Source organism: Eucalyptus grandis, chromosome 9 (assembly GCF_016545825.1).
Source record: "Eucalyptus grandis isolate ANBG69807.140 chromosome 9, ASM1654582v1, whole genome shotgun sequence".
Classification (NCBI taxonomy): domain Eukaryota; kingdom Viridiplantae; phylum Streptophyta; class Magnoliopsida; order Myrtales; family Myrtaceae; genus Eucalyptus; species Eucalyptus grandis.
This window is the reverse complement of record NC_052620.1, coordinates 41646154-41670149: the sequence shown is the minus strand read 5'-3', so window position 1 is coordinate 41670149 and position 23996 is coordinate 41646154. Positions and strand designations below refer to the sequence as shown.

The following is a 23996-nucleotide window of genomic DNA, read 5'->3' as shown; positions in this document are numbered from 1 at the left end:
ATGATGAAGACGCGTTTGAGCTGCGTGTGGGCTTTGAGGGGCCAGCTGAACTACCCCTCTCTTTCCCTTTTAGAAAATATTGCACGAGAGCGTACTCGACTACAATTGTTTATCAGGTTTCGGAGGACATATCGCGACTAATTTACGAAAATCTGCATGTAACGATAGGATAAGTTTTCATCTGATGTTGAATGTATATGTGACTCTTTCCAATGCATCACATTGCAACACTTGATTTATTAATATTGCATTTAGTCCGTTCTTGACTTAGACTAGCATTGTTATTTTTCCTTACACCAGTTCCCACGGCAATCTTTTTTTTTCTATGGTCCTTCATAAGTTAGTCAGACTATCATCCCATGTTCAACCATGCTCCTTTATTTCATTGATTGTTTGAACCTTGAAACATGCGAGCGAGCAGTCACTCTATTTGTTTATGAATTTCATTATGTATTTCTTTGAACCAGCCTACTTAGCAGCTAATATTTGCTCTTATTAGTACCCAGTACTTGAAGTAAATTATTTCTAGCATTCTTTTTGCACATCAGCTTTCAGACATGGACTGCCACATTTAATGAGCTCAATTAATAGGTGCATTTCTCGAAACTTCTAAATCACCGATAAACTGAGTTCATGGTTTCTTCACACTAGATTGCAAATATTTTGAGGAGGTAATGCTTAAATCCAAAATAAGATAGCAATTCTGCGTTGCTTAGCTCTTTTGTAGTATCATCTCTGATCTGGCCTATCATGGGTGAAAAATTCACAAGTTTACCATCAGCAAGTTGAGGGCAAGAATTAACAGGCAAATATTAACTCAAAACAGTTCCCTGAAAGGGGTACAACTATTAGCCAAGTTAGAAAACTGACGGATTCTGGCATATGAATCAGCAATGACATACGTTTTCTTTTGCAGCACAATAACAGCCATGTCAGATTTTTCATTCTTGTTGTATCTCAACACACTCGTCCATACAGTGAAAAAAGTGTTAGATTCCATTAGCAAACATGCACCGACCAATTCACCTGATATGAAGTGCTCGCTATTGAATTCAGACATGAACCTGATTATCATAAATAAAAAAGAGAGACTGCATTAATTAGCAAACATCCATCAAAGTCACAAACTCAGCAACAAACCAGTTGAAGTTGAAACCAACTATCTGGTTTTGCTTGAGGGTTTTACTTTCCGGTTTGGCTTGGCTTCAGTTTGGAAGGATTTTGATTTGAAATGTTTGGTTCGGTTTGAATTTGCACTTGAAACAGAACCCTGCGAGCACTTATCAGGCGCCATAATAGGACTTTTTGCACTGCTCGCTGGGAAAACAGATGATTTTGATTTGCTACTTTGTTCGATTTCTTGAGTCTGTTCCAAGCATGCTTTAAGCTCTCTCATAGAGAAGACATTCTTGGAAATGTTAGCAGCAGCTTTGTCCTTTTCACCTTTGCTTTCCTGCAAATAGAATGTTTATCTCTTCAGGTGAGATCCTTGATAAAGAACAAGAAACAAAAATGAGGCGTGAAGCATATCAAGGAAAAGCGCAAATCAAGACACGCACAGATAAGCAAATCTCACCTTGTCCTTCACCTTGGATACTAGTCTAACAGATGGTTTATTTTGTAGATGGACTCTGTCTCGACCTCTAGAAGCTTGGATTGTTACTGGCTCACATGCTAAGCAGTTGATCTCCCCATAATTTTCGACTAATCCAGTCACCTTGGCCTTGGATGCCAGTCCATGCCCATTATGTAGTTGGACTCTGTCTCGACCTCTAGAAGCTCGGGTGGGTACAGGAGCATGTGTCAAGCAGTTGATCTCAGGATATTCTTCAATTGGTTGAATCATGAAAATATGATCAATATTTTGTTCCTGTGAATTGTCTTGAGCATGAATACTTGTTTCTTCCCTAGGCCTATCGTCCACAAGTCTGATGGTAGGTTGTCTCAGCCTGTCAGCATGCTCCCCTTGCTCAATCGGTCTGTCTGCAGGCAGCCCCCACCCCTGGTAGGACAATGGTGATACAGAAGTTAATATCAAATTGAATACCGGAGTTCTTGTCACCTTACTATTCAACGATCCGATTTTTTTCTTTTTTTGGTTGGAAATCCAATTATCCAATTAACCAGAGAGGAAAGTACATTTCCTGCAGGAAAAGAAACCGATAAACTCCCATTGATACACTCCACATAGGCACATACAGTCCAACATGATGCTACAGTGCATGTCGAGAATGCTATCAGAGTAATTCAGAAGATACTAACTGTCCAATCCACATTATCTAAGATCCATATTAACATTTCCCAAAAAGACCCAAAAGAAAGTTACCTGTCCATTATCTGTCTCAGGTTCTGTTCCACTACGCTGTTGGCAAATTTCATCCATGTTCCAGTCAATAGCATCCAAGATATCATCAATAGATCCATCCGTCTCAATCCCATCGACCACATCTCCTTGCTGGTCAGATTGATCCAAATTGTCATTTGCAATATGGACATGAGAAGGAGCCCCCATGTCAACGAGATGTGGATTAGAGGAGAGGTTCAGGTTCATTGGTGGGCATAAGGCCTCTGCAAGTTGATCCATCGTGGCTTCGATAATGTTCTGTTTATCAACGAAGTAAACATTGGTTATCAGCTCCACCTGATGAGCTTTCACACTGAAAGCAGACCACAAGGCATATTAGTGCTGACCTCTGGAATGTTACTCCATGCTTTGTCATTGCCTAAGTTCATTAACAATGATATTGATCCAGCTTCAACAGAGGTTGAATCATCGATGAACTCATCTCTTTTGTTTATAAGGCGGCAAAGCACAAATTTCTGCTAAACATTCCAAGAGAAAATAGGAAATTTTGCTGAATTACAGAAATCACATGCCACGAAAGCGACAGACATCCCAGTACACATAGGCGAATTTGTGAACTGGAAGGTGGACAAAAGTGGAAAGAGAATGTGAAAAATCAAAACAAATAGAAAACAGCCAGCAATGGTAACTGAACAATGATCAATTCTAGCTTCAAAGCAATCATCTAAGTGCCAAGTCTTCCCATCTTTTCAAATACAAAAGCTGGCGGGGCATAAAATATTAACAGGTGCACCAGGGTCCAGATGCAACCTAAGCAAACAATAATCTCAACTAAAAGGCCCTTTCCCGCACAATCCCACCATTTAAACATCACAAGCTTGGTACCTGATTTTATGAAGTTCCATCATAACTCATGGAAGTGAGCATCATGAGCATTTCACTGTTCAACTTTCAGTTCAAAAGAGAATTATGTAATATTGGGTACCTGGTCAAGAAAGTTGGCTCCATAATTGTCATGTAGGCAATACTCATGCATTACCCATACTGTCTCTTTGGCGCTTGAACCCTCGTTTTCTATAAAAACTAAATTCCTCATGGTCCCAATCAACCTATTAGTACTTTTGGCATTGATCTTCTTCTCTTGACCGGTTGTTTTCCAATGACCGGACGGAGTTTGTCGGTCGTACTTACTATTCTTTTGAGTCTTGAACAAAAGACGAGACAAGAACCACCACTCTGCCTCCTTCGACCTCACAATTGAGCGTTCTACAGATACACGGAGGTCAGTGAGCTTAAGGCCAGAGCAGTGTTGAAAATTAATGCCAACTAGGAAAAGCCATCAAATTGTCTTTGAATGATCATTTCTTTTTCCCATTGCACGAGACAGTAGTACACGAGCCATTTCAAAGTCAGAAAACGAAGCGATCTTGACCTTCAAACCTAGTTTAGTCACCATGCTATAAACACCAATATTTCATCACCCTCAAACAACAGAGTAACTTGAAGAGAATGTCACGTTTACCTCTAAATAGGCGGGGTAAATGCCAAGGATCGAATTTATGCACAAAAGGGGTCTCTGGAATAATGCAGGGGTCATCTCTATATCCAAGGACGTGTCGTCTCAAGAAATGATTGATGAGTTCCTCATCGGTGGGGCGAAACCTGTATCCTACAGGCAGAAAACAATCTATATGTTCATAGAAAACATCAACAGGAATGAGGCAGGGCATTTTTGAGTCTCGACAACTTCACTCTCAAACTCAATTTTTAGTGACTTTAGTAGCTGAATCTGAAGCAGAGTGATCTCTAAAACACTAGTTTGAGCTTTGTAGATACTGTTTCCAGATGCTCCACCAAAAGCATTGACTTGACCCCCACGGACCAGTGTCTTTATGCAGTCCTTCCCTTGCTTCAGAAGGGAACTTTTTGTAACCTGAAAGATACAGTAACGTTGACAAGATAGCTGAGATCGACAACTTTGCCTTCGTGGAAGCTGTCGAGTGGCTAGCCTTGAATTTCCATTTTGCAATGGCTTGAATACATGTAATTAACCGAACTTCTCATTCTTGTTATTTGTATCTGTTATACTCGGACCACAAGAAGTCATATTTCCTTTTTCAGATCCAAGACCGTTCTTGCAACTGTTAATATTTCATGATTGGTTGGTAACGCCACTAACTTTTCTTTCTCCATCCTGTTATTTTTGTACAAAGAATCAAATCCAATCAAAACAACAGTCCGTCGAATGGGCGTGAACCCAATACTAAATCCATACACCTCGTTTATACAAAGAACGTGTGCGGGAAACAACCAGCTGGGAGAAAGCCGAACAACTATTTGTTGGCAAATTCGGGATTAGCAATGGCACATACTGCTATAACAAATAACTCGTTACACAGCGTATAAGAAAAACTCATTAAGCAAGTAGTGTACATCAATGAACACTTGATCCATGTACATCGTTTTCCACAAGGAAAATATTCTTTCCGGTGACACAGCATGGGCACACTCTTTATCAGCACTTGAAGAGCGTGCATCCAACGTGCCCTCTTTATCAACACTTGAAGAGTGTGCATCCAAGCCAGTGGATGCACACCAATTACCTAGCCGAAAAAAAAAAAACTTATGTAATGTTTCCTTCGGAAGAGTGGTTGTGCTAGAACTAGCCATACGAGTTCAACATCCCAAATATCTCTCCAAGGTGTTCGTTATCAGCAAAATAAGACTCCAAATCCCGATATAATGGATCATTAGTTAATTGCTCCCCGGTCGCTGAGGAGGGCCATGGAGTTGCAGAGAAATCAAATCCCAATGAGTTGCAGTCTGCTGAGAGAATTGGCGCTGGTAGTTGCTGTACATTTTCTTTTAAAGATTCCTATTGTCACAAAAAAAAAAAAAAAAATAAAACATTAGTTTTTTAACGTGCCAGAATGATCTTTAACAGGCACCATTTTAAGGTTTCGTCTGACCTTTGGAAACGCCAAGTGCTATGCTTTTGGCAGTTACCAATGCGCTGGTGCAACTTGTGTTATTGACTTCATCAGGTGTGTACAGATACTTCTGCTGCCTTCCTGAGGCATAATAAAGAAAATTGTTTGGTTGACTTCATTGGGTGTGTGACAGCTACTTCTGCTGCCTTCTAGAGGCATAATGGAGACATCTTTTTTGGCCTTCTTGGTCTTTGAATTTTTCTTACCCCGGTTATCAAGGTTTTGCTTCAAGTGGTACAGAACGAAGTCACCCTGATATAGAAAGACAAGACAAGTTAACAATTTGTTCGAGTCTAATCACTAATCTATGAAAGTAATTTGTGATTTAATACCAAGAGAAAAAGAAGAAACGACCTCAAAGAATTAAATATCAGTCAATATAACAACTTCTTTAACACTCCATTCAACTCATAAGACTCCTTTCAGGAAGAGACTCCTTGATCAGCTTCAAAATAGAGAGAAAGGTGCTATAGCAACAGCAAGATTTGGCCAAAAAAAAAGAAGAAAAAAGAGGAAAAGAAAAAGGTCAGGGATTTTTACTTGCTAAGATTGTGTTAGTTGGAATCCAATCAATAAAAGTTTAAGAGTTTAGTTCATCTCAGGGCAAACAAGCACAAGTCAGAGCAACTAAAAGTAAGATGCTTAGTCTCAACTATAGAAAATTAAGTCAGACAACAAAATAAAATAAGAAGGCCTCTTGAATGAAAGCTCATGGAATAAAGAACATTTGTTTATCAAGGTTAATCGTTCATAGCAAGAAGATCGAGTACCTGGTTATTAAGGGCGTTGTCCATAAGATCAGCATATATGTGATATTCATGAAGTACCCATTTTGTCTGGGCATTTTTGGGACTTTGACGTTTTTGAAAACCAAAATTTTCTTCAAACCTAAAATGTTCTTTTTGTCTTGTGTCCTGATTTCACGAGTTTCGCCGGTTGGCTTCCAAGAGCCATGATCATTTGTCCTTTTAGTTCATTTACTTTAAGGGTATCTATCTTGCAGATGGCAGAAGAAGAACCATCCATCATCATCTGAGTTTATACTTGATAATTCTGCACAATTCCACAGCGGAAAATCTTCAAAATACAGAAGCAAACCAACAGACACATAATCCCAAAAGGGAATAACATTGACCAACCATGAACTTATCACGTTTTTTAAAGGATGAAAAGGACAGTTTCGATGGTGTCTTACCATTAATCTTGCTGGGTAAAACTCAAGGTGGCAATGGATGGACATCAACCTCAGGAATTATCTGCTTGACCTTTTTGTCACTGAGTATTTTCAACTTCAAGTAATGATTGACAAGTTCCTCCTCTGTTGGTCTGAATCGGACTCCCACTGGCAGATCAACTAATGGAATTTCCGTGCTTTCCATCTCAAAATGTTAAACTAGCTAAAATGCTAACTATAAGGGAAAGAGAAGGAAATTTGAACAGAGCAATACTAACTTGCTTCAGATTACTTCATGTCGGAGTTACATCCATGCTTATTTATAATAGAGATGTTATGAGCTAAAACCCCTGCTTTCCACTGGGTCTAACCTTACAATGAAGTTGTTCGACTGTTTGGTGGATCCCACATCTTAACCTCCGCTTAAGATCAACAAGGACTATTGGGGTAAAAGGCAGAGGAAGGGAGCAGAAAACTCTTAATTTTTTTCCACTTCGTTTTGACTCATATTAACAAATAAAATGTCCATGGCTTAGTAAAAAAGAAAAAGAAAAAGAAGCATAAAAGTCCATCACAAGCCTCGAAAGCATTTGCATACAGGCAAAAATATTATAGTCAAGACATTGGGGATTGCCGAAAGGAGAAAAAAAAAACTGTTCTAAACTGAAAAATTTCCGACTTTTTCTCCAAGTTTCAAAACTTCTTTGGAAATTTTACTTCTAAAAGAACTGTCCCCAACCGAAAAATTGCAGACTTATTCTCCAAGTTTCGAAACTTCATTGAAAAGTTTACTTCTTTTCGGACCCTACCATGAAACTACCGAGTCAAAAGTCATTCCCTCAAGGTCTACAGCTAAAAGCAAGTCGTCTTGAGCTCCCTCATGCGTTAGTTGCAGCTAAACTTCCCGTAAGGAGAGTATTTATCTTTTAGGAGTTCTAGTAAACTTTTCAGGACTGAAGTAATCAAAATTGCTCATTATCCGTGCTCAGTTATTATTCTTTTGAATTGTCTGCATAGTATGAGCTCACTAGGTTTCGGGACTAAAATATATATGCCCGTGACACAACACTCCTACAAATCAACACATAAGCACCCTGATACAGATTAGCGTAATTTTCAAACAAGAACAGAGACAAAGCCACAAAACAAACTAGGCATAATCCTACATTCAATAAGTTGTACTTTCTTATCTTCTAAAGTTTGCCATCACTTGAGAATAATCAAACATCGTCTCGACAATTTTCTTTTATTTGCTAAAGCCACGAGTTACTTCATAGCATAAAGATAATTAAAACCAGCATGCTCCATTAAACTTGACAGCTGAAATAGGATCGCGTCCACAGAAAGAGTGCAAACTGTGAAGAAGCCGCATTCAAACCAATCATCTTCAGTTCAAACTTCTGATGGCTTGGATGTTTAAAAAAGTGTTCCTACGTGATGAATATTTCATCACCAAAGTCATTGTCATGCTAACCTTTTCCAGAAAAGCCATCTTGTGAAATAAAAGGAGGAGGCTGGCTGGTTGCTACACGTGGGGAGATATCTTTAAAAGAATGCTGCAATCAAGGGACAAATAATTACATGAGAGCTAAAACTATAAAAGTCTTGCGCTTAAGTGTTGAGAGATTCCTGAATCGCCTTCATGGTGAATTAATACATCGCCCATCCAATCTTTTTCCCCTTCATTTCAATGTTCACTTTATGCAAATAGACAAGGCAATAAACCTGAAGATTCACCATAGAGCAGGCATTAATCTCTGATGGTAAACAACTCAGCATGTCAATTTTCCAAGAAGGATTTAAAGCAACAACAATTCATTTGCCTCCCAAATACGTAAGAGGGAGAGGGAAGGCGGAGTGGGAAGAGAAGAGACAATCACAACCTAGTGGGATCGTGCTCAATATCGTAATTTCCGAACATAAAGGCGCGAAGAGTTGAAACCATTTTTAAAAGGGGAAAAAAATTCAGTCATCAAGAGCCATCCAGCAACAGTTGCATCTAAAGGAATTGTTGCATAGGAACTCCAGATCAGCCGCGGCTATCTCAAGTGAAGTTCAAGACTATCAAAAGCCCAACATACTTTTACAGTGTCTCTTTTCTCTAAAACAAATCAAGAGGTCCAACGATGAAAAAAGGCAGCATTTCCAAACCCATGTAAAATTTGCAATCTTGTTTAGATTTTCGGAACATATAGCAATGTGCAAGTTAGATCCAATTCAGCCCCGGAGGCACCCCACAAGAACACGAAACAGAAACCCCCTAGAGAAGCAGAGATCCGGACACCCACTCCACGCGAATGCGGAAACTGCACAAGCCCAGAACGAGGAAAGATCGAAGTCGACTTTTACCTGCAGCTGCAACTCCCACCGAGACGCAGGCAAAGAAAGAACCGTTTTTGGATCTTGGGAGAATACGACCCATGAAGGACTCGTCAATCATTACTTGTGATTTCGAGAAGAAACGGCGTCGACATGAACAAAATCCCAAGTAAGATTGACGAGTGATTCAGGGATCATATTGGGTCGTCACGAATCTCGAACACGAAACAGATGCGAGCAAAAAGATGAAATCTTTGATCTTGCGGGCTGCTTTCGACGCGCATTCTCCCACTGTTCTTCTTCTCCACATTGCCTCCCCAGAGATTTATACAGCAGCTTTTTTTTTTTTTTTTTTTCGGAAAACAATAATGGGCAACGTGATTAACAAGGTGTAGGTAGTACCATTCTTTTTTAATAGTAATCCTCGAATTAATATTTTTAATAAGAAATTTGCATAATTCGATTCGGAATAGATAGGAGAAAGTTCTATTAAATTGAATAACTCCACGATGATGTCAACATAATATTTAATTTGATCTCATACATCTATTATTATTTTGTATTGCATGCGTTTATAGAAATCTTTAAAAGTAGAGCATATGTGGGAATTACATATAAAATGAAAAAATGGAGAAGAACCTTTTTTTTCCCCTAAATTCAGTGAAGTGTCTATTGAGTCACTCTTTAGAGAAAGAGAAAATGTCATAAAAAATCTCAAACCATGTCTACCGTGATATATCAAAAACTCCCAACTATGTCCGTTGTGACATATTTATCATAAAAAAAATGGTGACATAAAATACCTTAAATTTATATTATCATATTTATCTTTCATTAAGTTTTCATTAAATGATTTTTCAATTAAAATAATGTCGTTTTCATTTAAGGCACATGGACACTATATTAATATCGTTTGCGTTTTTGCATCCATATGGGTAGATTTTTCATTGTTCTCAATGATAGAACTTTTGATAAAGGGTAAATATGTCATACATGTATAAGTTTAGGATTTCTAGTATTATATAAAAAAGTTTTAGGGTAAATATGTTATGGTAAGCATTCAATTGTTAGGTTGTAATCTTTTTTTTTGGTAAAAGTTAGGTTGTAATCTTTTTATGAGATGTATCCGTCTAAATTTGAATCTTATGTAGGGCGTTTTAAACTTTTGCACAATTATCCATATTTGGGACCATCTGTAAAAATGATTATATGAGATTTTATTTATTTTGTCTTTAATTTATTAAAAACCTAGCCTGGGCATGTTATGCTCGATCTGTTATGTGGGCCGGTAAGAACAATTATGTCACAACCGTGCTTGACATGACACATGAAAGAGCTGGGCCTTCATAGGCTCCCCAAGCACGGCCATGGCTATCTTTAACGATCGACAATTTCAACACATAGTTGGACCCCTTTTCTTTTTTTTTTTTTCTTTTCGGTCGAATGATAGTTTTCATCACTAATTTATTACTGAGACGCAACTAAGTTTGGAATCATTACATATTAACACCCATAGTGGGTGAGGAGAATATAAAATCCAATTGTGAGGAAGGTAGTTGTCCTAATGAGCTTTTGCTATCCAGTCGGCGGGCTTGTTGGCTTCTCTAGGCACATAAGATACTGTGACTCTCTTAAGGTGGCCAACAATACTTTGTAGTTCTCTAAAATTGGTTTTACCATCCATGGGCTCGGTGCTAAGCCCATTAAGCTCTCTACCACAGATTTGCTGTCAGATTGAAGTGTGGAAGGGCACTTTCTCTCTCTTGCCTCCACCAATTTCGATAGAGCCACACGGAGGGCTAAAGCCTCCATTTTCATGGCTGAGTCGGCGTCGATTTTCTCTGCAAAGCCGTCTCCGAGGACTCTGTTTTCATCCCTGCAGATCTCGGCAAACGATTCCGTCCTTTGTTCTTCAGTCCACGATGCATCCACGTTATGCTTTAGGGAGCTCTTGTCTGGCGATACCCATTTTGTGGTCATGTCTGCGAATTTGTTGCTCCAACACATTGTTGGACTTGCAACGTATCAAAATATTCTCACTTGTTCAACAAGTATTTAGAGCCTTTCTTTAGTAGTCTTGGAATTAGATTCTATTCTAAATCCTAAATTCTAAACCTTAAGGAAGATATTCACACTTTCTGAGGAAGTTGATGGCCTTCCTTTGGAAGTCTTGGAGTTTGATTCTGTCCTACGAAAGCCAAAAGATGAAATATTTGCACTTGTTTAGCAAGTTTCAAGGCCTTCCTTTGGAAGTCTTGGAAAAAGTTAGATTCTATGCTGCCAAAGCCAATAGAGTTTTAGTTCTTTCTTTTTCGGAAGTTAAAAAATTAGCACTTGTTTGGCAAGTTTCAAGGTCTTCCTTTGGAAGTCTTGGAAAAAGTTAGATTCTATACTGCCAAAGCCAATAGAGTTTTAGTTCTTTCTTTTTTGGCCTTTTTTCTGATTGATGCAATCTGTAGAATTCCCATTTCTAGCCAGATTCCACAGCATTCATTAATCGTTCTGCCAATTACATCAATCATTTGACAGTCCAACTTCCAGTCTACCAATTTGGGATCACCGTCCATGAGGATAAAATTTAGGGAGATACCCTGAATAACATAACAACATTTATTGAAGTACTACATCTTAATTAGCGGAAAACACGACCTGAAATACAAGAAGAAGCACGTCTCTCAAACTTGACAAGCACAAATTATTAAACTACTTATGTTTCCTTCACTCCAAAGGCCACACTCACAATACTAAATACATCACAAGTAAAAACCCACACAGTTGCACACACTTCTTCCAAATCATGATCGATCATTGGCAAACGTCGTAGCAAAGAGGTCCGTAGACATTGCTCCAATTATTGTCAAATGCTGTAGCAGAGAAGCCCTCATTCACTAAATTGTCTATGGGTCCATAGACAAACTCATCCCTATCGTGGTTAACTGAGAAATTTAGAGAGGACAACCATCTTTCCTCTGCACCTGCCTGTGACTGATAGGCTGGAGCGTTGTCATGGTGTGATGGATAGTCATCCAGTGGCTGAAACGGAGTTAGCATATCCACAAACTCTCCCGGTGATATCTGCATAAATTATATAAAACAATCCATCTTAAGTATATTTCCCATCCTACCAAAAAAAGTATATTTCCTTTTTTATTACAGAAACAATCTTGAAGTATGAAACGAACATAGGCCCACAGATGTTGCTTATTGATAATGCAATCAAAAGTATTATGGCCATAGATAACCAATGACTTTCTGTGACTTCGTAATGCTCTATAGGACTTGCCACTAAATTCGATTCTAATCAAGACCTACAACATAAAACATGTGTCTCTCACCTGGGGTTGAGCATCAGCAGCTCCTTGGTTATCCGCAACTTCATTGTTGGGGGTGTTGCATAAGCTCGGCAAGTCCCCTTCTTGATTCACAGCGGGGCCTAATACATTGCTAGTGCATGTGTAAAGACTACTTGAATAACCCTCAGGGCTGATTGTTGGAGCGTGACCCATCATCAGATTCTTGTCTTTCTTTTTCTTGATCCGACTTGCCACATAAGGTAGCATCTGCGTGCATGAGCAACATTAGCAATAGAGAATCAACCCGTTAAAGCATGTTTCAAATGTTATTTATAACCGATTGTGTTGTGCAAATGAATGAGAGCCAAAATGTTACCTCGCCTTCTTCATGATTATCGCCCAAAAGCTTGGAATTTAGGTGTTACTCGTGCATGACCCAGTTGGTCCTTTTGCCTTCAGGCAGGCGCCCTTCGTAGAACACCAATGTCTTCTTGATTCCTATCAGCTGGTTGGTGTCCTCACTCATGATGCGGCGTTCCTTGCTGGTCACTTTCCAGTAACCAGCTACTGTCGTGCGGTTGGCGCGCTTGCTCTTCAAGTACTTGCGTTTCACACAGCAATAGAAAAACAGTTCCTTACTGTTGAACATGTGACCGAAAATGTGCAGCAACTCCCAAGGTTCGAACTTGCATGCGTCGATCTCTGGGATTATGTTGTAGTAGGGTTCATCAGGTTGTCCAAGAATCTTGGGCTTCAAGTAACGAAGCAGAAGCTCCTCATCAGAGGCATGGAATCTGAATCCTGGAGGGAGTAAGCTCATGACTTCTGAGATCGTGTCTTCCATTTGGATACCCAAATCGTGCGAGCAGAGAGATTAAGAACAAGACCGAAGGACAGATTTTGAGTGTGGGTTTGAAGAGCGATTGGATTAACATTGGCCAAGTGCGCGTACTTTATGGGGTGGAATCGTGCATTGACTCATTGACTGATATTGCTTTGTATGCTATCTCTTTCTCTTTTTATGTTCGCCTTCCTTCCAATTGAGTTGTCTCGCTTGCTTGAGAAGTGCAAAACCACACTGTTCATGATGACTGGACCCCTTGTCCTATGTTTGAATATTTTTCAGAATACCTTATGAAGTTGAGTGCCGAACCCCATGCATGATCAAGAATGTTCATACGACGTGCCAAAGTCTAAGCAGCCTTCTGTCTCTTGGCATGCATGAATCTTTCTTTCAATTTCTAAATCACAACTAGGGTTATGTATTTTGCATTAGTGGAGCAATTTTCAATTAGATAAGATGCATTTCTTACTGCAAGATTTTGTGATTTTTCTCTAATTATTGAAGTATAATCAATATTAGTAAGTATTGATGTCCACTGCAATAGAATCACAAAGTTTTGCGAAACCATAGAGTGGGGATTGATCCAATTGGAACAGCAATGAAGTTAGGACATCATAACATACATACGTGAACATATGTTTGATTTTATGGTTTGGTATGTAGAAGTTTCTGGAATTATATGAAAGCTCTTGTTCCATCAAGCCAGGAATCTTATCCTACGGTCTGAGTTTCATCTTGTTTCATTAAATTTGTTGGGAAATAACAATGTTGCACACTTTAGTGATGGAGACTAGACCATTCGTGTCCTCATAAGGAAATTATAAATAACAAAAACCATTTGGACTTTCTTCTTAAAACTCTAAGCCTTATTCCCAAAGGTTTGCACTTTCTTCCCGGACCCACACGCGATGGTGCTTTCAGTTAGATATTTCCCTCCACATACTTCATTGTTAACTCCTTTTCGTTTAAAAAAAAAAAAAAAAAACTCCTTTTCGTTTACTATATTGTTTACGATTTTCTAATACATATATTTATTAATAATAATAAAGTTTGGTAGAATGGAATTCTATGGTAGAGTCACATCCTTTCGGCCCTTTCTTACTTCTCACTTCTCTTAACAATAATTAGACATGTTCCTTTATAATAATTAGAAAAAAAAATTATCATCTCATTTCAATTAATATAATGTTTCAAGAACAATATAGCAAAATCAAATTTTCTTTGTGTTATTCATGGAAAAACAACTTGCACGTCCAGTCCACTGTCCCGGGTACTATATTGGAGAAATGATTTGCTTCGAGACTTCATATTAATGGGATAATTGTCCAAAAAACCCTAAACATATTGGACTGCAGTTAATTCAATCTTAAATCTTTTGATTTTACTAGTTTTGTCCTAACATTTTTACAATTTACTAATTTAGTCTAAATTTTTTTTAATAATTTGCCAATACAGTTCTTCCAACCAATTTTAGTTAGAAATTGCTAATTTGACGGTTTAGCTAGCACCAACTGTCCATTACAATTTTGTTATTAAAATTTACGAATTTTTTCATTTTTTCCTTTATCATTTTTTCTTCTTTTTATTTTTTATTTTTCCTTAATTGGATTTTTGGCAGGTGAGAGGGTTGCAGCCCTCACTTGTTGGCCAATGATAGGTGTAGGATTTTTTAACAATTCGTGTTAATATGAGATTCCTCAGACAGAAACTAAGTTCTACGTTTGATGGCAGCACATATATGATTGCTACAACGTGGACGATTTATATATTTATTTATATTGCTAAGAAAAATTTCATTTGTCATGTTTCTCTTTATCCATTTCCCCTTCGAATTCTCATAGAATTGCATGTTTTAGGACTTATACTGAATATAACTTTATATGTGCGCATGTCATTGATTTAATAATTTAACTACTATATTAATTTTTTTTTTAAAGAGTTACAAGTATGAATAGATATTTGAAAACATTTTATGACGCGGTCTTTCTCTCAAGTTTTTTGAGAATCTTGTAATTAGAAAAGCTTTAATTGGAGATGTTGTGGGTTTTTCGATTGAATTCAATCAAATTCACATCTCTATAGAGAGTGGTACTTTTCTGCATTATGCCTTAGTTGTTCATTGTTGAAAATATGTGTCAAGTTCCTAATTCAAGTAGGTTTCCTATTTAAGTGGTTATCTAATTTGAGTAGGTTTCTTGTTTTGGTGTATAAGAAGAGGATATTCTTCATGAAAGGTATCAAATAGGTCATTTCTTGTGAATTACCCTCTAAAACAATTTAATAGTATTATTCAGCTAGGAAATGGGGGTTGCAAAATATTTGAGTGTTTAAGTGACTCAAGTGTAGTTGTAATATCCATTGTATCATTTTATCTATAGAGGAATTCCGTGCTGCTCTTTTTGTAGACTTAGGTCACTCTGACTGAACTAGGTAAAACTAGTGTATGATTTATTTTCTTATTTTATTTATTTTATTATTTGATTACTTGTTTCCGTAGAAATTGGTATCTAGGCCTAAATTGATTGAGTTGAAGCAAATTGCTGGTAATAAAAGAAAGAAAAGTGAAAATCGGTGTATTTGATGGAACTGATTTTATTTTTGGAAGATGTATGTTGATGATTACCTTTATGTGAGAACTTCCATGTACCCATGTTTAGGGAAAACTAGATTTAATGGAATAAGCTAATTGGGAATTACTAGATAAATAGGCATTGAATGTTACTTGACTGACATTGACTCGTAATGTTGTATTTATCAACAAGGTCTACTTGATGTGTTTGATTGAGATTGATTTTGAAGATGAGGTACACCCTTTGATACAATGATCCTCATTTTCCACTAGTTGGAATACTACTATTATTGTTGTTAGCAATTTTTCTAGGTTAAGAAGCTTGACTTTGATGAGGCTTGCAATTTGGTTCTAAGTGAGGACATCGTAGAAAAGAACTAGAGGTAGAGGGAGAACTAGCACTCATGTTAATGTGAATTTGAACAAATATAATTAGTTTAGGACTAGCAGTGTTGTCAGTTAGAGTTGTAATAAGATGAGGCATCCTAACAAAGATTTTCTTAAGTTGAAGAATGAGAAGGATAAAGGAATAAGAGTTAAATCTATTGATGACTTTGTAGCTATAATTGACTATAATTCAAATAGTGCTAACTGTGTCTTGTTTGTCACCAAGAATTCTTGATTTAACATATGTATTATGGATTATGGTTATTCATTTCACATGACACCAAACAAGAACTGGTTTACTATTTATCAATGCGTGGATAGTAATAAAGTGCAATTAAGGATTAATGCTAAATGCGACATTATGGGTATTGGCAATGTTACAATCAAAATACATGATGGTATTGTGTGGACGTTGACTGGAGTGAGGCACGTCCTAGAGTTGAAGAAGAATCTAATTTCCTTGAGTGCCTTGAATTCGACTGAATGTTCGTATACTTTAAAAGGTGGAGTTTTGAAAGTTGTTCAGATGCTCTAATGATAATGAGAGGAATCAGGCACAATGGCCTATACAAGCTTTAACGTGAGATAGTCGTGGATTTTATCACAAAGACGTTGAATGCATCTATTTGGAAGGCTAAATTATGGTATATGTGTTCAGGGCACATAGGTGAGAGAAGTCGTAATGTCTTAAGTTAAATGAATCTGTTAAGTGGTTATGTTGTTGCTTAACTATATCTACCTATTGGATCTAACCATTTACTATTTATATCCACCTATTGAGTATAATTGCTTACTATTTGTATCCACCTACTGAGTATAACCACTTACCTCTTATATCCACTCGTTGAGTATAACCACTTATTGCTTATATCCATTTGCCAAGTATAACCACTTGCCGAATATACACACTTGCTGAGCATGCCCCATTTGTTGATTTTCAAAATGTCATTATTCCTTGCATGAGAAATGAAAGCGAGTAAGCATGTCATTATTATGTGATAATTAAAAAGGTAAGCTAATGATATCCTTGAAAGATGTTGTGTACTAGATGTTGATTGTTGAAATGAGTGTTTATTTTATTGTTGATACAAGGGTGATCATATGATTATGAAGTTATCATGTACACTGTTATTGTATGATGAAATATGGAAAGTGTTCTATTGCTCACATATTAGTGGCAATGTTGTCTCGAAGTTAAGATGTCCCAAGGAGTATTTGAGATGCCTTGGGACTCAAGATGTCCTATGTGTCGGGATATTTCGAAATTGAGATGCCCTAGGAGTCGGGATGAAAGGAAATGCCAATAATGAGTATCATGATTGTTTATGTGCATATGTTCACACATGTCTATGAACGAACTAAGTAGTGGTAATCGTGCATCATAATATGTTACACCATCTGCTTGCATTTGACTGAATAATTTTATGCAATGTTGTTAATGAAGTAAAGAGAGAGCTATTGCTTATGCATTTGGCATACATGATTATTTTGTATTGTCTCGAAATCACGTTGTTTATTGGTACCGAGTTGAGTGGTAAGATAATCTCCTATCTTAGATTTAGAAATTTCATTAATAGGCTTCGTCTCACCCCTTATTTTCAATTTTGTAGGATGGATCACCCTCCACACCACAAGTTTTTGGTGGTCAATCCATAGAGAATAACTTGAATTTCAAATAGGCAAATTTTTGGTGGAGGAGTGGCATGATGGTTTTAGGTGACCCGACCATTCCTAGAACATTTGTAATGTATTATATGTGTCGGTAACTAGTGGTGTTAATACAAGAAAACATAAATATATTAAGTAAACTTGTGCGATTTTTTTGTAAGGGATGTTATAAAAATTTTAATTGCACTTTCACATGCTAAATATGATTACAAGTTATATTCGTAAAGAATATGTGTCGCGCATGATGTTCTGGGCATTTCAGATTAGATTGTAATTTTTTTATGAGATATATTTGTTTAAGTTTGAGTCTTATTTATTGTCTTTTATATATACGTATATATTTTGCATAATTATCCCTACTTGTTGACTGCCTATGAAAAAGCATGATGTAGGAAAAATTTATTACAATTGATATTTTCTTTGTTTTTTCATTAACTAATTATATTTTTAAATAGCTAAAAAAATATAGGAAAAGAAATCAAATGTTGACCGACATAATAAGTGATTATCATAGATCGTACCAGCATGACGCATAAAATTGCCCAATCTTCACACGATGCCCTAATACAGTCGTCGCCATTTATAATTGTGGGAAATTTTAATACCTCGATAGGCTTACCATGGATATAATATCCAGGCTTGTTGAGGAAGTTTCGAAGGCCTTGCTTGGGAAGTCTTGGAAAATATTCACACTTGCTGTGCAAGTTTCAAGGCCTTCTTTGGAAGGCTTGGAGAAAAGTTAATTTTCTGTCCTACCAAAGTCAAAAGATTTCACTTTCTTTCTTTCTTTCTTTCTTGGCTTTTTCTGATTGATCCGACCTGTCCCACTCCCCGCTTCCAGATTCCACAGCACTTGTTAATCGTTCTGCCTATTAAATCAATCATTTGACAGTCCAACTTCATGTCCACCAATTTGGGACCATCATCGATGAGGATAAAAGTTAGGGAAATGCCTGAATAACATAACGACATTTATATAAATATTACACCTCAATTAGCAGAAAACACAACCTGAAATCAACCTATGAAACTACATAGGTTTCACGTCACTACAGAAGCCACACTCACAACACTAAATACATCACAAGTAAAAACCCACACATTTGCACACACACTCCTTCCAAATCGTGACCGGCCATTGTCATACTTTCTAGTAGAGAAGTCCTCGAGCATTGTCCCAGCCCAAAACGAAGTCTAAGAGCGACAATCCTTCCTCTGCTCCTGCCCGTTATTGATAAGTTGGAGAGCTGATGTACTTTGATACAGAGTCATCCGATGTGTCCAATGGAGGGAGCGAAATCACTAACTCTTTCAGTGACATATGCATTCAAAACATGTATATTATATCAAACGACCCATCTTAAGTATTTTTGTTTTCATGTCACTGAAATAATCTTGAAAGTATGAAATGAGAATGGTTTCATAGATGTCGTGTATGTGATGGTGCACTCATGAGTAATTTGGCCGTAGAAAACCAATGAGTGTGTGTGACTTTGATATGCTCTATAGGACTTGGGACTAAATACAATCCTAAATAAGTACTACAAAATAAAACGTCTCTCACCTTGGGGGTGTTGCGGAAGCTCGGCAAAGTCCACTTCTTGATTCCCGGAGGGGTCTAATGCGTTGCTATTGCATGTATAAGGGCTGCTTAAATAGCCTTCAGGTTGATTGTTGGAGCGTGAACCATCATAGGCGTCTTGTCTTTTTTGTTCTCCGGCGTACCACGTAAGCCAGCATCTGCACATATATACATGAGCAACATCAGTAATAGAGAAACAACCTGTTACTAGAAAGCATGTCTCAAATGTTATTTATAACCAATTGCGTAGTGCAAATTGATGAGAGCCAAAATGGTATCTCGTTGACATAGGGGCTCCATCTGACATCCATATCACAAACAAGAATCAATTTGAGAGGCTAAAATATATGGTAAATAGGATTGAAAAGGGTGAAGCTATCAACGAGTTCTTAGATGCTATTAGCTGTAACGTGGATGGAATTTGCCAAAAAGCAATGGAAAAGAAATTGAGATTATAGGGAAAAAATGAAAAATATCGAGAAAATTTTATAAAAAATTGTGGAAAACCATTTACATCATCGTTGGGCATAACACGTAGGACGATCGGCACTAACTAGATTGTCACATTATTAATTTTCAGTTAAAATTAACCCAAATAATTATATTGACAAATTATTGAATAAAATTAAATTGATAAATCATCAATATATTATGAATAAATATATAAAATTAAAAAATTAAAAAAAAAATAGAATTGAATTATCTGTCGTATAATACTTTTAAAGCTTTTTAGATAATTATAATATGAAATCTTGAAGCAAATTGTTTCTTTAATATATTATTCTAGTCAATATACACATAAGTTGTTTTTCCAATAATGACATATATGGCACTAATTAGATCGCCATATTAGTAATGATAACGATGACAATGATCCGGCTTCAACGGAGGCTGAAGCATTAATGAACTCATCTCGTTTGTTTGTTTGTTTATTTTATTTTTTTGGGTAAAACTCATCTCGTTTGTTTTTTTTTTGGTAAGGAACTCATCTCGTTTGTTTATAAGGTAGCAAAGCGCAAATCTCCAGAAGCAGAGTGACTTTTTAAAAAATATGTTTTGAGCTTTAAAGATTAGGGGTGAGCATGGTCCGGGTTGGTCCGGGCCACCCCTAACCCTAGGACCAACTCCGTACGGTGTCGGTCCTCAATTTTTTAGGACCGAGGACCGACCTATTGAGCATGGGACCAAGGACCGGACCGACCCAATGGGTTCGGTCCGGTTCCAGGGTCAACCCGGGACCGATCGATAATTTTTTTCGTCTTATTTTTTATACTCCCTAAAAAAGCAAACTTACAAATTCAAATTACACATCCATCAATAATGCAACATTGTGCAACTAAACTATAAATACCAATACATATTTAGCAAATTTAAGATGACACAATAATAGAAATTTCGTACTTGCTAACCGCTCATCAAGATATGGAACAAGATGAAAAGTTCTTGTAATCATCTATCTTTAATATTCAGAACATCATATGCAAAAGCGTTTTCCTGCATTTGATCATGTAGAGTCCACTCAACCAAAAAATGAGCTTCACACCACTTGACTAGTAAATCACCGTAGCAACTGCAGTACTACTCTACTCTTCAAAAACTTCTACCATTTGACACAAATTGAAAAGCAAAGTGCAGCTGAAATTCATTAGTAAAATACAATTAAACCATAAAAAGTTCAAAATACTTAATATAAACCATGAATATATAACTTCACATCTTGTTAATTCACTTGAACTTCTAAACACTTGAAAACAAAACAAACGATACTTAATTAATGCTCAACAAAAGTTTTAAATTGAAATTACTATTAGTACTATTGATAGAACATTTCAATATAATATAATATAACAGACATTTTACTTAGGTTTGAATATATAAGAGAATTATAAATAATATAATATAATATAATATAATATACGGGGTTGGTCCGGGGTTGGACCGACCCAAAACTCTTAGGACCGAGGACCAACCCGCACGGTGTTGGTCCTGGAATTTCAGGACCAAAGACCGACCCAATCCCCTTGGGAACCGGACCAGGACTAGCAGGGTTGGGCCGGTCCGAGGTTGGTCCAGGGTCAACCCTAGACCGCTGCTCACCCCTGTTAAAGATGGTGTTTCCAGAAGCTATACCAAAAAGCATTGACTTGAACTCCTGACTGAACAGTGTCTTTATGCAGTCCTTCCCTTGCTTCAGAAGAGAACTTTTTTGTAAAGTGAAAAATAGAGGAATTTTGACAAGATAGCTGAGATTGACAGCTTTGTCTTCGTGCAAGCGTTCGAGGGGCCAGAATTGAATTTCCTTTTAGCAATTGCCTGATTGCATCTGACTGACTGAGCTACTTTCTTTTTTGTTTTTTTTTAATCTGAGAAACCGGGGCGAACTAGGCCGCCATCACTATAAATCCAGCCGCAGCTGAGTCGCGCAATGAGAACGCGGGATCGAACTCCTGCCCCCTCGGTGAGGGAGAAAGCTTTAACTATCGCGGACACCGCGGGCGATGATGCTAACTAAACTACTATTTCTTCTCGTTTTCTGCATATGTTAATGCTTGGACTGCACGAAGCCATTTTTTATTTTTCCAGGTCCGAGGCCACTCTTGCAACTGTCAACGTTTCATAATTGGGTGGTAACGCTACTCGCTTTACCTTTTCCATCCTGTTATTTTTGTCAGACTCAAAACAGCGCGAGAGGGTAAAAAAATTGGAAGGGATGAATCCAATCCCATCACAACAACAGTCAACTGAATGGGCATGAATCCAATACTAAATCCATACACCTCGTTTATACAGACATTGTTCATGTGAAACAACCAACGGGAAGAAAGCCAAACAACTGTGTGTATATTTTTTGGCAAATTCAGTGTTAGGCATTTCACATACTGCTATAACAAATAACTCAGTATACAGCTCGTAAAAAGGACTCATAAAGCAAATAATGTACATCAGTGGACGTATTTGAAAGGAAAATATTTTTTTCCGGCGACACAGCATGGGCACACTCTTTATCACCACTTGAAGAGTGTGCATCCAACCAGTTACCTAGCTGAAAAAAGCTTATGTAACGCTTTCTTAAGAGTGGTCGTGGTAGAACTAGCCATGCGAGTTCAACATCCCAAATATATCTTCAAGATGTCTATCATCAGCAAAATAAGACTCCAAATCCTGATATGACGGATCATTAGTCAATTGCTCCCCGGTCTCTGTGGATGGCTGTGGAGTTATGGAGAAATCACACCCTGATGAGTTGCAGTCTGGTGAGAGAATTGGCGTCGGTGGTTGCTGTATATCTTCTTTTGAAGATTCCTATTGTCACAACAAAAACAAAATGAAACATTAGTTTCTTAACATGCCATAATGATCTTTAACGGGCACCATTTTAGGGTTTCTTATAACCTTTGGAATCTCTCGAGGTACTATGCTTTTGGCAGTTACCAGTGGGTTGGTGCAACTTGTGTTGTTGACTTCATTGGGTGTGTTACACATACTTCTGCTGCCTTCTTGAGGCATAATAGAGAAACTTGTTTCGTTGACTTCATCGGGTGCACGACAGCTACTTCTGTTGCTTTCTTGAGGTATAACGGTAACACTTTTTTTGGTCTTCTTGGTCTTTGAATTTGTCTTACCCTGGTTATCAAGGTTTTGCTTCAAGTGGTACAGAACAAAGTCACTCTGATATAGAAAGACAAGACAAGTTAACAATTTGTTCAAGTCTAATCACTGACCTCTGAAAGTAATTTGTGATATAATCCCAAAAGAAAAAGAAAAAAGGACCTCAAAGAATTAAATATCAGTCAATATAAAAATTTTGGTAACACTCCATTCAATTCATAAGACTCCTTTAATAAAGAGACTTCTTGATCAGCTTCGTGCTACAGCAACAGCAAGATTTGGCCCAAGAAAAAGAAGAAAAACAAGAAAAAAAAAAAGGTCAGGGATTTTTACTTGCTAAGATTGTGATAGTTGAAATTCAGTGAATAGAAGTTTAACTAAGAGTTTAGTTCATCTCAAGGCAAACAAGCACAAGTCAGAGCAACTAAAAGTAAGATGCTCAGTCTCAACTCCTGGAACTTAAGTCAGGCAAGAAAATAAAATGAGGCCTCTTAAATGAAAGCTCATGAAATGGAGAACATTCGTTATCAACGTTAATCATTCATAGCAAGAAGATTGAGTACCTGGTCATTAAGGGTGTTGTCCATAAGATCAGCATTTATGTGATATTCATGAAGTACCCATCTTGTCTGGGCATTTTTGGGACTTTGATGTTTTTTGAAAACCAAAATTTTCTTCAAACCTAAAATGTTCTTTTTGTCTTGTGTCCTAATTTTGCGATTTTCTCCGGTTGGCTTCCAAGAGCCATGATCATTTGTCCTTCTAGTCCTTTTACTTTGAGGTATTTATTTTGCAAACGGCAAAAGAAGAACCATCCATCACCATCTGAGTTTATACTTGATAATTCTGCACAATTCCACAGCGGAAAATCTTCAAAATACAGAAGCAAACCAACAGACACAGAATCCCAAAAGGGAATAGCATTGACCAACCATGAACTTATCACATTTTTGAAAGGATGAACTGAACAGTTTTGACGGTGTCTTACCATTTATCTTGCTGGGTAAATCCCAAGGTGGCAATTGATGGACATCAACCTCAGGAATTATCTTCTCGACCTTTTTGTCGCCAAGTATTTTCAACTTCAAGTAATGATTGACAAGTTCCTCCTCTGTTGGTCTAAATCTGCATCCCACCGGCAGATCAACTAATGAAATGTCTGTGCTTTCCATCTCAAAATATAAAACGAACTAAAACGCTAACTCAAAGGGAAAGAGAAGGAAATTTGAACAGAGCAATACTAACTTGCTTCAGAT

General features: G+C 37.4%; 2 protein-coding genes across 8 annotated transcripts; both read right to left on the bottom strand.

Annotated features, from left to right (window-relative positions):
* Window positions 1-1051: 1051 nt before the first annotated feature.
* LOC104419846 lies at window positions 1052-23996 on the bottom strand. 7 transcript variants are annotated; one of them, XM_039302030.1, is made up of 10 exons: window positions 8819-9118; window positions 6491-8194; window positions 6066-6348; window positions 5275-5547; window positions 3828-5180; window positions 3291-3571; window positions 2692-2820; window positions 2327-2602; window positions 1577-2002; window positions 1052-1453 (listed from the first exon to the last, which is right to left on the bottom strand). In XM_039302030.1, the coding sequence occupies exons 5-10, from the start codon at window positions 4033-4035 to the stop codon at window positions 1160-1162; spliced, it is 1614 nt and encodes a 537-aa protein (XP_039157964.1). In that variant the 5' UTR covers window positions 4036-5180; window positions 5275-5547; window positions 6066-6348; window positions 6491-8194; window positions 8819-9118; the 3' UTR covers window positions 1052-1159. The 7 variants fall into 7 exon arrangements, with proteins under 7 accessions (XP_039157964.1, XP_039157971.1, XP_039157967.1 ...); XM_039302037.1 differs by having other exon boundaries at window positions 1589-2002; XM_039302033.1 differs by having other exon boundaries at window positions 6491-8025.
* LOC104430476 (NAC domain-containing protein 62-like) lies at window positions 11594-12925 on the bottom strand. The gene is made up of 3 exons (XM_039302633.1): window positions 12518-12925; window positions 12124-12348; window positions 11594-11863 (listed from the first exon to the last, which is right to left on the bottom strand). Exons 1-3 carry the CDS (start codon window positions 12923-12925, stop codon window positions 11594-11596), a joined length of 903 nt encoding a protein of 300 aa, XP_039158567.1.